General features: G+C 44.4%; 4 protein-coding genes across 4 annotated transcripts; 2 read left to right on the forward strand and 2 right to left on the reverse strand.

Moving 5' to 3' along the window:
* Positions 1 to 1,602: 1,602 nt before the first annotated feature.
* On the forward strand, positions 1,603 to 3,306 carry N7478_007687 (uncharacterized protein; the record flags this gene model as incomplete). The annotated part of the gene is made up of 2 exons (XM_056923901.1): positions 1,603 to 3,126; positions 3,190 to 3,306. The coding sequence occupies 2 exons, from the start codon at positions 1,603 to 1,605 to the stop codon at positions 3,304 to 3,306; spliced, it is 1,641 nt and encodes a 546-aa protein (XP_056776627.1).
* A 121-nt stretch (positions 3,307 to 3,427) lies between these two features.
* N7478_007688 (homocysteine S-methyltransferase family protein) lies at positions 3,428 to 4,492 on the reverse strand (the record flags this gene model as incomplete). Its single annotated transcript, XM_056923902.1, has 1 exon — positions 3,428 to 4,492. One exon carries the CDS (start codon positions 4,490 to 4,492, stop codon positions 3,428 to 3,430), a length of 1,065 nt encoding a protein of 354 aa, XP_056776628.1.
* Positions 4,493 to 6,251: 1,759 nt separating this feature from the next.
* Positions 6,252 to 6,638, forward strand: N7478_007689 (uncharacterized protein; the record flags this gene model as incomplete). Its single annotated transcript, XM_056923903.1, has 2 exons — positions 6,252 to 6,273; positions 6,469 to 6,638. 2 exons carry the CDS (start codon positions 6,252 to 6,254, stop codon positions 6,636 to 6,638), a joined length of 192 nt encoding a protein of 63 aa, XP_056776629.1.
* Positions 6,639 to 12,315: 5,677 nt separating this feature from the next.
* On the reverse strand, positions 12,316 to 12,750 carry N7478_007690 (uncharacterized protein; the record flags this gene model as incomplete). Its single annotated transcript, XM_056923904.1, has 1 exon — positions 12,316 to 12,750. The coding sequence occupies one exon, from the start codon at positions 12,748 to 12,750 to the stop codon at positions 12,316 to 12,318; it is 435 nt and encodes a 144-aa protein (XP_056776630.1).
* Positions 12,751 to 14,567: the final 1,817 nt, after the last annotated feature.

A 14,567-nucleotide genomic window follows, 5' to 3' on the forward strand; every position in this document is an offset into this window, starting at 1 on the left:
AGTACAGGAGTTCACAGATACAACATTATATTTTATGTTCTATGGTGAACTATTGCTACAATTTAGTACACCTGGGTTTCTGACCCATGATATTAGAAGGGGAAGTGGGCTTAGTAGTCATGTCTAGGGCGGTTAGAGAGGATTAGGGTCTATTGGATGATTTTAATATAGGATTATACATGTAGAGCCTGCAAGCGCTCGGAACTTTGACGGGAATGCGAATATTTGTCTTAGTATGTGCAGGGGTTCTACGGTGAAGCCCCACCTGCATGCACCGCCCCCTCATTGTATAAGCCAAGGAATACTAGTATTCACGGCCGGAGTAGATCTTTGCTTGAGAAACACGCTTGTTCCCTTGGACCTCTCGGTCAACCAGTACCCCGCTGGACTTTTATTGATCTGTTGCATTTATCACATCCCAAATCTTGATTCAGGCTTAGATTGACTGTTATGGACGGGACGTAGGATGCACAATAGCACGCAACGCCACCTTCGTTATTTCTGCATTGTGATGGAGTACCTCTGAAAGCAGGCCGTACGAGCGTATCATGAACATTGGAAATGAGCGCCGACGATGAGTCACCTTCGCCAAGCATCCAGCACTTGAGATGTCGGCATACTAGTAGAGCGATGAACTAGCTGGAAATCCATTGGATTTGTAGACGTTTGAGAAAGAGAATCGACCGCTTCCTGAATGCCGTAATGATCATGAATTTGGTTCTGTCAATGAAATGTGCGGATATACTAAGAGTGTTGCTCTGTTAGACCACTAGGGTCAGAGCCTCTTGTGTATGTACAATGCCTCGCTCGTGGGCACGCTCTCTTATCCTCTTCAACTTTGGAACATTGTTATTGTTTGTGGTTTTGCACCTTTTTGCCCATCCGTTCTCGGTAGATCGTAGGCACCATATCACAAATTAGAGATCAGGCTTAGTGGTTGAATTAAGGTACTCAGATTAGGTAGGCTTCATAAGTAGATTAGGTTTATGCTGGTGCGAGTGATGAGTACTACATACAATGTAGGTCGGACCTCGGGAAGAGGAACGCCAACCGTGGAGCTTGACGAGATCGGCAGCTTCCAAGGTTTGAAGGTGTTCAATGCTATATAAGATGCTTAATGTGTATACTGTACGTGGCATGTCATGCTCATGCAATGCAACAACGGCCAATGACCCCACTTAAGCAACTGTCTCCAAAGACGTGATATGACACGAATCCGGCGAATCTGAGCTCTTCACTTTATTCGCGCGCTCAAATAATCTGGAAGGGAATAAACCTTACGTATCGCCGCAAAAAGAACCGGGGCTCGGGCAGATCTATCCAATCGGTATGGATATAGTGGGGACCGAGTCGGAACTCCAAATGTCGTGATCGAACCCCGGGGCCCACTTCAAGGTTTCGGAGGCGAATTCGGAGAAAATTAACAGTAAAAATAAAAAAAAAGGTAAAAGAAGATCAAAAGAAGAGCTATTTCCCACATGCTGATCTTTCTCTTTCTTCTAAACACTCTCGCTCAAGCAACAGGACAGTTTATGGGGGAGCGATCGGAAGTTGATTAATTGATCAGCATCTATCCGGCCTTAGCCCTTGAAGTCAGTCAAGATGGCAGAAAAGTCCATTTACACCACGGACTCTGTCAATCCGGATCCTGCCCGACTCAACGAATACGACGCGCACCCTAAGGATGAGCTCGAGCTCAATGTCGGCGGGCGCGGTGCCCTTCATCGCCGTCTACGCAATTACCAGGTTACAATGATTGGGTTCTGCAGCGGAATTGGAACGGGATTGTTTGTCGGAACGGGATCTGCATACGCCAAGGCTGGTCCAGCCGGCCTGTTACTCGCATATATCATCATTGGAGCTATTCTCTGGTGTGTGATGCAGAGTATTGCGGAGTTAGCGACACTTTTCCCAACAGCCGGTTCGTTTCCGCATTGGGCTACGAGATTTATTGATCCTGCCGTTGGATTCTCGCTCGCAATCTCATATGGATATTGTTATACTATTGCTATTGCGTCCGAGGTTTCTGCTGCGGCTGTTATCGTGTCGTATTGGACGGATATAACGCCTGCGGTGGTGATTACGGTTGGCCTGGTGCTTATATTGGCTATCAATTTGATGAGTGTGAGGTTTTATGGGGAGTCGGAGGTTGTTGGGGGTGCGGTTAAGGTGCTTTGCTTTTTGGGCCTAGTCGTTGTCTCTATTGTTATCACTGCTGGCGGTGGTCCTAGTGGGGAGACGATTGGATTCAGATTCTGGCATAATCCAGGTGCTTGGGTTGATTTTGATGGTATTACTGGGCCGACGGGACATTTCTTGGGATTTGTTTCTTCATTCGTCAACGCTTCGTTCAGCTTCATTGGAGTTGAAACTGTCGTTATTACAGCTGCTGAGTCTGTGGATCCGCATCGCGCTATTCCCAAAGCCGCTCGCCGCGTTACCTATCGAATCGCGTTCTTCTATATCCTCGGCGCGTTTCTCATCGGTATCATCGTGGATCCTACCAACTCCAACCTCACAGCTGGTGATGATAACGCGAACAGTTCCCCGTTCGTCATTGCGATCAAGGAAGCTGGTATTTCCGCTCTGCCCTCTATCGTCAACGCCTGTATTCTTGTCGCCGCATGGTCCGCCGGAAACTCATATTGCTGGGTTGGCTCCAGAATGATTGTTGCCATGACCACTGATCACCAGCTACCTCAAATCTTCGGTCGCGTGGACAAGCACGGCGTCCCATATGTCGCAGTTATCACCGCCTGGCTCTTTGGGCCATTGGCTTATCTGAGTCTCGGAAGCGGCGGTGCAGCTCAAGCATTTACCTGGCTTCTTAACCTGAGTACCATTGCTGGATTAATCGCATGGGCTACCTTGTGCTTTTGCTTCATTCGATACTACGCAGCGATGAAGAAGCAGGGAATTTCCCGTGACACATTGCCTTGGACAGCACCGTTCCAACCTTACGCGGCTTGGATTGGATTCTGGGGCTCCATCCTCATCACGCTGGTTGCTGGGTTTGAAGTGTTTTTGAAAGGCCACTGGAACACATCCGACTTCATTGCGTCATATATCGGTATTCCCATCTTCATTGTGCCCATTATATGCTGGAAGCTGTGGTACCGCACCAAGGTTAGTACCCTCGATCGTTCAGCTTATTATATACGAAACTCAAGTTACTAACTGATTTTTTAGTTCCAACGCGCTGCTGAAATCGACCTCTGGTCAGGCCGTCTCCAAGATGGGGAGATTCAGCCACAAAAAAACCCGCGCAATACCCTTTGGGGACGCTTCCTTGACTGGCTTGTGTAAATTATTCATTTGTAAATAGAATTTCTTGTCATGTAAATATCATATATGAGTACAAAGACAATTCGCTATTCCACCGGTTCGGAAGCCGGCCCTGTCATTCGTGAATATGTAAAAACCCTCTCTAAAACTGATCATGAAGCTTTTTGATATCATGATGAGAAGCCTTGCAACAGCCACCAACCACAAAAGATTTGAAAATACCCTTCGTCTGGGCATCCTTAACCACCTGCGCAAGTTGCACCTCCCACGGTCGCTTCATCCCATTAGCAAATCGCACAGCCAAGAAAGGAAAGCCAAGAAAACTCACAGTATCCCTCTCTCCACCACTCAAATCATCAGGCTTCTCCCAAACCTGCGTAGTAGTATTATAAACCTCCCCATTCGTACCATCTGGATACAAAATCAAACTCGGCACATTCTCCCCCGAAACAGCAGAAACACAATCCCCAAATCTCTCCACAAGACCAGGAAGTTTATGAATCTTCGTACAATTAATCCCAATCCCCCAAGGCAAAGGTCCATCTCCACCAAAAGCAGCATCAACAACATCCCCCACGCTACTCCCATCCGGTAATCTCTCATCATCACCCGGAAAAACACACGCAATCCAAAACGGGACCCGAATCCCGGAATCCCCAATCGCCCTCCGCACAGCACGCACCTCATCAAGCATCGGCAACGTCTCAAAAGCAACATACCCAAGTCTCGAAACCAAATCTCCTTCTGCAGCCTGTACAAGTCTTAACCTCTGTAAATGCCACTTGTAGAGCGCCTCTTCATTATTATGCTCTTCATCATAAGCACCAGTGTACTCCTGGCCTGGAATCATGCACGCACCATACGGACCAAGACTAAGTGCTATTTTAGCAGATGAACGCACACTCGCGCGCTCAGCTACATCCAGCGCCGTGGTGAGATAGCCACCAATTGCGTTCTCTGGAATCCCATTTGGATATTCAGATGTCTTGGTACGTAGGAATCCTTCTGGTGAAACTTGGTAGGTTGCTGTGAGAAGGATGTCTGTGCCTGCATCGCAAAAGTCCCGTTGACACGCTTCTAATGTGGTTGGGTCTGAGACTAGGAGGTCAGAGGACCAGAGAGGCGTGGTTTTGCTGTCGAATTTCAGGCCATATTGGTCTTGTAGGGATGTGCCTAGGCCTCCGTCTAGGATTTGGATTGAGGGCATTGTTGTTTCAAATTTAGTAGGTTTCGTTGACTCTTGATTGTTTGAGAACTGTGGTGGGGGATTTAACTCATATGCGGAATTAAGTTTTTCCTATTGTGGATTAAAGCTGCAGGTGCGGCTGAAGGTACAGTGGTGTTTCATAAGTATTTGACCTTGGGTACTTTGGGGCACACACCGCTCCTCCAGACCGCCTACTATATTAGTATATTCAGATCTCACGCGCGACCAAACACGCTAGCATATACAGTATTATACAGTAATATAGACGCGGTTTCCTACTTTTTCTTCCTATATTATCTTAAATATTATGCCTCCTATACGTGGGAAGCGAGGCCCAGAGCTTGATTGTCTTACAAGGGCCAAGATCTGTGAGCTACACACTACAAATGGCTGGGGGGCAACTACCATAAAAAAAAAGCGATTTCCTGACATTCCACGCTCAACTATACAATATATGCTTACCTAGGAATCAAAACGTCAAAAACAGGAGTTATTATCACAATTAGGGGTACCAAGAAAGCTTATAGAGAATAATCGAGACTATATATACGAGACTATATAACAAAATCCATCAATTTTAATTAAAGACCTACTTCTTGAGGTCGATGATAAGGTTAAACGGACCTTAATTTGGTGTCTAACCTATAAAATGGGCCTTCGAAAATGGCGGAAGATACAACGGCCTACTTTAACATCTCTATATGCCGAAAAACGCCTTGCTTGGGCTTAAAGATATCAGCATTTTACTTCTGAGGATTGGGCCTGTGTCTACTGGTCCGATGAGTGTACAGTTGAACGTGGAATTGGCCAGCGTCAAGAGTGGACCTTTATACGTCCAAAAGACCAGCTTTTCCAGCATTCAAAAGAGGGGTCTCAGGTCCAAATGATTCCAGCGTGTGGGAAGCAAATTAAGCAGATGTTTTGGGCTGCATTTTGTGGCCAACCACGTCGATCTGGCCTTATTCCTCTTTTTGGGGACCCTACATCACGACGTGGCGGTGTCTCTTCTTGTACGATCGATGAGCTCTATCGGCGTATATTACCTATACTGCTTAATAGTCTTAATTATAATGCTATCTTTTAGCAAGATAACGCGCCAGTACACACTGCTTATATTGTACGGAATACACTTGAGGAGCTAGATTGCGATATTATGGAATGGCCTCCTTATTCGCCTGATTTGAATCCAATTGAGAACCTATGGGCATTGCTAAAAGCAGAGATCTTAAAGGGTCACCCCGAGCTTATGCACCTGCCAAATAACGCGACAACGCTAGATATATTGGTAGACGCTGCGCAAGAAGCGTGGGAAGGCCTAGATATTGAGGTTTTTAAGCATCTATCAGAGACTATGCCCCACAGAGTAGCAGATGTGATCAAATATGAAGGATGGCATACTAGCTATTGAAATTGAATAGAATTTGGAGGTTTCTGCCTGGCAGTATTAAAAAGTGGGTCCTAGGCCGAAGTACTCGAGGTCAAATACTTATGGAACACCACTGTACAGTGGCCGGCCGGCTGGACTTCTCCTTACCATCCTTCCGGTGGTATCGCGTCGTCTCATAGGAAAACCAATTCTACTTCCAGGGCTCCAAGCATTTTACTTTCCTGAATTTCGTCGAAAATAACGTATCGCCAAAAACGATACGATATCGTGTCCAGCTCTAAATCTCGGATACGTATCATTACCGCGAGCTAATCCATGTTGGGGAATTCCATTCGAGCTATGTCGATATTCCAAAGGGAGGATTAAAGAATAATGTATGTTGATATTGGAATAGGTAAATGAATTACTGAGGGTTCTAGCTCTGGATTCCTTACGTGAGGTATACGAACTGTGGTTAATATAAAATATATAAATACTTAGAAGTAGTAGACTTCCAAAGATTAGTTTCTATATAACTTTATAAAAGAATACGATCTAATACTACTATTCTTTATCTATCTAATCTATTAATATTAATCTTAACAGTCAGATTCTACTCTTCTGATCTTCGAGGCCTTTGCGCCATTCTTTGTTTCTCTATTTGGACACAATTGGCGGGGCCATGGTTGGTTTGGTGACTATTTCATTAAAGCGTACCTTATTTGTCGCGATTATTTAGAGCTACCGGAACAGAATTTCATCGAGACTGTTCTGGCATAATGCATGTCCACCGCCGCATTCGTGACCATCAATTCTGGGGCTAACCCCCATCCCGGTAATATGAAATACCCTGTGAGATAAAACGTCTACCAGGTACCTACGATCCCAATCAGGCAGCTCCCTCGACAAGCCTGTCACCCGGAAGACGTGCGATTTTCTCTGACTAGCCCTCGTGATTTGCACTCATGCTTGAAGTTAGAATGGTAAAACACTCAAGAGTAGACTGTATGTCTTTTGTTGACAGGATAGCCACCTTAGCCTTGCTGGTGCGGCTGAAACAAACACCAGGTGCGGGGCAACAGGCACTTTTCATGCAATCACTTCTAGACTAACAGCATCTTTCGGCAATAGCAGAAGGGTCGCAGAAACTAGTCCCACGACTTTCAAGCTTGAATTGCAGCTAATTATTCGTAGAAGGCTGCTACATATCCAATATAGTAGTCTTGCATATTCTCCATCACTCACGCATTTAATGGGATCAGACTATGTTTGTACAATGGAGGACCGTTTCTGACATAGCAAGCCTTGCTGTGATCTTCGCCAACTCCCGAAGGTACCTCACTCGAGAAGCAAGGCCACGCCGTGGGGTTGGAGGTACAACAGTATGTAAAGATTTACTTCTTTTAGAGCAAGTGCTGCCGTCATCGTGAACATACCATTTCTTCATTATGCGAAAAACTCAGACTTTCTTTGTAAGCTAAATGTGGCCCTTTTGGCTTCTTTTATCGAATTGAGACATCGGATACAACAACACAAATTTAAATTTGGTCCAATGCCGAGGCCAGTCTGGGAGTTACAGCTGGCAGTCTTGTAACAATACGCCCGTTGTTTCGGATATTCCCAACTCATACTTCACCCAGTTGATAATGCTGCTCTCGGCTATGTGGTATAATCAGGATAATATGAAAAAGTCAATATTGAACAGGGAAGCTAGATGATGCAAGAATTTCTTTCCTATCAAGCCAGTCTCCTAACAAAATAATAACCCACGAGGACGCTCTATGATATTGACAGCTGACACGGCATGTACGGAAAGATCTTATACAGCAAGGATCGAAATCAGTTTCACCAATATTTTCTCATTGATTCTTTCTCGAGCCCTATTCCAAAATACGCTAACCTGTATATGGCTTAGCCGTCTTTTAGAGACCGCATTGTATCGAAAGACGATGTGAGGTGATATTTGTTCTTATAACCTGAATTACTAGTACCTTTAGTACACCTACGCTCTTTGATTCTTTTTCGACACCGTTTCTTTGTCCCGCAAAACCTTAATGTACATAATAGATAACTATAAAATGAATTTCTTGCTAAGATGGTATAAGTGGGCCCACGCTAGTAGCTACTTCTCCACCGTTGTCCAGTGGTCTTAAAACGCTTAGTAAGATCTCGATAGGAGCAGACGCAACAATAGTAGTGTCGTCTAGCCCCACCCATCTGTCGCGGGCTGTTTTCCGACATAGAAGACCGTCAGCTTTCTTAATCAGCTTCTCCTAGTAAGAACCGGGTGGCTAAGCCAGGTTTTGTTCAGTCTCCATTATCACAACCCGGTTATTCAGAGTAGCCTTCCATTCGATTTATTAGTAGATACAGCTTATAGATTGCGAATCTTAAGTCCCTCCTTCTTCCGATTTAGCAGCCGATAGAATATCCATTTCGTTGGACTGTGGTTGATACAGGCTCTTATGATAAGACCATCAAGCTATGGGACACCATCACTGGTGATCTTCAGAAGATACTCGAAGGCCACTCAGGTACGGTTGAGACTGTAGTCTTTTCTCCTGGTGGTAAGCAGATCGTATCAGGCTCTAAAGATGAGACTATCAAGCTATGGGATACTACCACTGGTGATCTTCAGAAGACACTCAAAAGCTACTAAGATTGGGGTTATACTGTAGACTTTTCTCCTGATGGCAAGCAGATCGCATCAGGCTTTCAGGAAAAGACTATTAAGCTATGGGACACCACTACTGGTGATCTTTAGAAGACACTCGAAGACTACTCACTTTGGGTTTGAACTATAGCTTTTTCACCGGATGGCAAGCATATTGTATTAGGCTCTCAGGATAATACCATCAAGCTATAGGATACTACCGTAGGTGATCCTTAGAAGACACTCGAAAGCCACTTAAAATATATCAATTCTATGGCCTTTTCTTCTGATGGCAAGCAGGTCGTATTAGGTTCTTATAATATAACCATCAAGCTATAGGACACCGCCACTAGTGATATTTAGAAGACACTCAAAGGCCACTCAGGCTTGGTTTATACTATGGCCTTTTCACCCAATAGCAAGTAGATCGCATTAGGCTCTTAGGATAACAATATTAAGCTATGGGATATCGCTACTAGTAATCTTCAGAAGATATTCGAAGGCCACTCAGATTCGGTTTATACTGTGGCTTTTTCTCACCAGATGGTAAGCAGATCGTATTATGCTCTGGAGATAACAATATTAAACTATGGGACACCACCACAGGTGATACTCAGAAGATACCCGAAGGCCATTTATATTTGGTTAATTCTATGGCCTTTTCGCCTGATGGCAAACGGAACAGATTAGCCTCTGATGATAGAACCAGTAGGATAGGGTATGTCGCAAAGTCCTTCAAAGGCTTAAAATCCCTTCGGCGTTATTCTGCTAAGCGTCTCAAACTGGAACTACACAAAGAAACCAGGATATTAGGACCGATAGGAGGCCCAGAATTCTCAGTAAATGTTCAATCTTTTACGTCAGATATTGATCTAATTAAGCTTAAGGATACTGCTCCAGAGGAATATGATATCACATTCCACTCTTTACAAGGATTAAACATAAACAATTAGTGGCTATGTTACAGTCATTCTCGAAATCGGCTTGACCGATATACAATCAATCACTCTATTCTAGTCCCACTACCAAGATCTTAGCGTAGATTATGTATTGGGCTGGCCGTAGGAAGTTGAGGGCTACTGTAAAATGCTGCTTGTATGATACTATATCTAACCCCGAAAATCACACGGCTCAAACGAGGATTCAGTGGAATTCTATGGAAGTCGGTAGGGAGCGCAATTCATGCCCAGAGAGCCTAGATCTTGGAGAACCTACCACGTGACTGGCACCTTATAGAATGTTCCATCAGCACGACGGAGCTGTATATATCTTCTTCTCCCAAACCTTGTTTCTATGAGGAATTAAGAAAAGAAGAAGAGAAGAAAGAAAAATCATTTTAATCTATATACAAAATCTAACAAAGGAACTCCGCCCTGATGTGTGTCCCAGAGCAAGCGTATTACCATTGATCTTAAAACAGCTGGGCTGAGACTCGACAGGAAGCCAGAGGACCTTTTTATCATTCAACTTTATCTATTGCTCATGCTCAATAGAGATGACCAGATTCGCACAAGGTGGATGAGGTGTAGGAATATCACCCCTGGATTTAATGGTAAGCATTTCGGAATGACTGTAGAGATATGAACTGTTGTAGGAAAATTCTAGTGTATTAACCAGTTCTCCAACATTCCAAGTATGTGTGAGTGTGTCCGTCGCCGGGTTCCAGAGCCGCACCGTATTATCACTATCACCAGACGCTAGTAGCCAGCCGTTGCGTGAGAAGGTTACTGACCGAACCGAACCTGAATGGCCTTCGAGTGTCTGCGTGAGTGCACCTGTTGTCGGGTCCCAGAGCTGCACTATGTTATTATAAGTACTGGATGCTAGCAGCTAGCTATCGCGCGAGAAGGCTACCAATTGAACAGAGCCTAAATGGCCTTTAAGGGTTTGTGTGAGCACGCCTATTCCCGTATTCTAGAATCGTACTGTATCATTATAAGCACCGGACACTACTAGCCTATTATTATATAAAAAGGCTACCGACCAAACCCAATCTAAATAACCTTAAGTATCTATGAGTATACCTGTCGCTGGGTCCCAGAGCTACAGTATATAATCCTTAGAACCAGATATTAATAGCCGGCTATTGTATAAGAAGACCACTAACCGAACCGAGCCTAAATAGCTTTCGAGTATCTGCGTGAGTGTGTCTGTCGCCGGGTCCTAGAGGTGTACTATATTATCACCAGCACTAGATGCTAGGAGCTGGCTATTAAATGAGAAAGCCACTGGTAGAACTAAACCTAAATAGCCTGTGAATATCTACTGAATGTATTTGTCGCTAGGTCCAAGAGCTACACTATGTGATCTTCAGCACTGGACGCTAACAACCGACCGTCAGACGAAAAAGCCACTAACAGAACCCAGTGTGAATGGCCTTCAAATATCTGCATAAGTACGCCAGTCGCTGGATCCTAGAGCCGTACCATATTATCACAAGTACCAGAAGCTAGCAGCCGGCTGTTGTGCAAGAAGGCTACCGATTGAATAGAACCTGAATAGCCGTTGAGTGTTTATATAAATACGTCTATTAACGGGTCCTAGAGTTGTATTATATAATTATAAGTACTAGATGCTAGTAGCCGGCTATTGTATAAGAAGACTATTAACCAATGATCCTCGCAAATTACCGAAACGACCGCTTGGAGGCGATCAAGAATACCTAGTATTTCAGACGTAAGACCGAGTAGATTTATGGCTTCCATCCAATGTAGGAAATGTTGTTGTAGAAAATGCCTCTTGAGAAACAATAGAGCACTATATGTCATAGTCCTGGAGTCGGTGCATTTGACTAGATGATACGCCCAGTATCGACAGGCATATTGCAACTCTGGAGGAAGGTAGGCATCGACAGTCTGACGATCAAATTCTGCACGTTGGGTCGCATCACTTGGCAGCCTACAAATGCTTCTTTGTAGAGTTTTAGATATGAAGAGGTATTGTTTCGCCAGTGTATAATGTATCTCTGTCTCAATGATCCCAAAAGGGGTCTTCATGCCGGTTTTCGGATGAAGAAGAAAGTCCCAAAACGATAGATGAAAGGGATTAAAACAGAAAGCAGGGTCGATTGAGCACAGTGAGTTTTAGTTTCGGCTTCACGCGGAAGACCACTTTTATGAAACTGGCTTGAATGTAGTGCCTTTTTTACTCTTTAACGAGGAGCAAATATCCGAGAATCCCAAGATAAGACTCACCCAAATGAGATGAATCATGGCTTTGCGCTTTCACTCAGAGCAACAATTGCGAGCATTTGATAAGCACAATTCAAGTGGGCACATGTGATGTTCCATCTTCAGTAAATAGTCCTCGATTGACCAGAGGACTTGGACACATTATCGGCAAACCAATCCTATTATCTCAGTGAAATTGTGTATACAGGATCAACATTCAAAGAATACATTGAAAGCTTCAAAAACTGAAGTACTGAACTTTCTTTTCTACAAATAGGACTTGTTTTACCGATGAAGCCACCATTGATGACAATAGAGAGGAGTATGATGATTGATGGTCTACCTAAATGGAGAACAACATTTGAACGAATGACAAACATAAATTGACATAAAATTCACAAAGAAGACAAATAAACAGAAGAATATCCACACAGGGAATTTGAGCTTAAATGAAAACAGGAAATATAAGCCAGTAGGCTCCAGCTTGTGCTCTCAAAATCAAACCGCTTGGTCTATACTCATTTGCAGGAATGCTTTGGGAACATCGATTCGAGCCTTGGGTAAGACACAGTCTTCGGATCAATTTAAATAGCTCTTGACAATTTAAGGGCATCCATTGTCAGGCGGGCTGCCCTTAACATTCATCATCAGGGCATGTGCCGTCGGCAAAAACAAATCGGTAGGATTGCATATCAGAATCAAGCTGATGGCAAGAGTCGCCAGCCTTCCATCCTGTGCCCCTATCGTTACCGGCACCATCACAGCTGGTCTGGCAAGGGCAGTCTCCATCTGCGGAGGCAATCATGAAAAAGGCGTCCACGGTGGAATCTCTCACATAGAAAGAACCCCGGCCTCCCTCGTTGAGACAGCCCGTGTCGGCCATATTGACCCACTCGCCACAATTGTCACTGCAATCGGAGTCATCGCAGAATTGGCCCCATTTATCATCTGAACTCATCCTTCTATTAAGAGTAGAAGTAAGGCCTTGAGAGTCTTCGGCCGGAGCCGCGAAGGAAAGACTGGCCAAGGTGGCTAAAATGAAGGCACCGGAAAGGATAAAGCGATGCATCTTGAGATTGGAAATAGAAGATAGTAGATTGGTAGCGATTTGTAAAAGAGCTTAGTGGTATTTGAATCGATTGATAGTTTGAATCTGTTGCCAGCTCATACTCAAGTGGGTTTCAGGGCCTTTAAATAAATTTTCATAAGGCGCAAATCGGATGTCATGTTTCTCTTGGTTTGAAATGCTCGCAGGGACTTACCTGGACGTCATCTGCTTCAACGAGGCATTTTTTTGATTCGTCACTTCATCGATGGCTATGGTATACACCATCATTTCAAGTTTCAAGAGCTTGCTAGGTCACGCTTTCTAAGTGGGTATATTCAGATATGTCTAATGACGCACATAGTATGGGGTCAGCCATGGCCTAAAAGTATTATTTTCAGCATATGGCAAGTATGCCGGGGGGAGGGGGGGGGGTATTGGTGCTCTCCAGGACTGGGCGCGAAGGATCATGGGCATGCTACATCTTGGTGGTTCAATTGATCTTGAGATACTTTCCTAGGTGTGGGGCCTTGTTTGGGGCCTTGTCTGGGGTCATGCTAGGCAAAAGCCCCGGAATATCTATTCAAAGGTTTAAGTTGGCAAGGCGTGAGCATCTACACGAGTAGGATGAGTTGGGCGTTTGAATCAGTTGATCATGGTTGAAATTTGTATAAACTTGGCCGGCGGATTGTTGTATCCCTTGGTTCACTACCTATAATTCAACTTGCGCTATACCTGTCCAAGGTTCCGCCGTGTAGTATGTCCTTAGTAATTCCGAGTGTATCGGAAGTATCGAAAAGAGCATTTGAATCCGATCTGTGACGTTCTTGATCAGACCATATACGAGAGTTACGTAGGGGGCTCCAAGGTAGAACCGTGCATGTAGCCCCAGACTTTCCTTTTTGTGGCGGCTATGAAGCTTTTCCGCCATGGCTAGCTAAGAAGGAAGTGTCTTGGCAAATACTTCGCACATATTTTCTTGGCATGAAACTCACTGAGGCCCCGGGGGCCAGTTCACCTGGGCATATTACCCAGCATGGGTATTTATTCCGGCAGTTCAAGACCCGCACGGATTTAGGTTGCATAATTCTCTCGGACTCAAATTGTCCGCATACAACAGCTGGAATTCAATAGTGAAACTTGATTTGATATTTTCTATTATTGGACATTATACATATACATGGGGAAACTTGTTTCCACACCAGATAATATGAAAACAGTCCACCTGAAGACAGACGAAGAACGTGTATTGCCGTAGGAACCTCAGACACCAGATAGATCTGGTTCTACGTAACTATTTTCTACGTAACTATTTCAAAATGAAACCAAGATCCATACTCTAGTCTCTGGGCTATATTTAGGCCGCATTTTATTTGCATACGAAGAAATTCTCACCGATCACTATAGCTCGACATGTTGATCGTTATGCTCTTGCACCTCCGATGAAGTAGATCAGTCAGTCAGCCCCTCCAGTGCTGTACTATCAATTAATAAATATATTGGCATCTCATATTCAAAAAGAAAAGAAATAGGCCGGGCAGGCCGCAACGGCAGCCTGCATGCGGATTATTGAACGTATCTGTGCTAATCAATTAGATCTCATATAAATCCTCGGTGTCATTGCTTAGTAGGGCAGCCACTGATTGATGGTGCTCCACATGCGTCAGGGTCCTACGAGATAAAAGTGCGAATGGGTTGGACGAATTTCCGTTTCCATGCATTGTTCGGGCACAGAAATCAACACACATTATGGTATCACAACTATGGCTTTTTTCGTACCAGTTACCCATTTACCCCGAAATCATCGTTCTGCAAAGGTAGCCAAATAATCCGATAAGATA

This window comes from Penicillium angulare, assembly GCF_028827245.1.
Source record: "Penicillium angulare strain IBT 27051 chromosome Unknown utg000005l_segment0_segment0, whole genome shotgun sequence".
Classification (NCBI taxonomy): domain Eukaryota; kingdom Fungi; phylum Ascomycota; class Eurotiomycetes; order Eurotiales; family Aspergillaceae; genus Penicillium; species Penicillium angulare.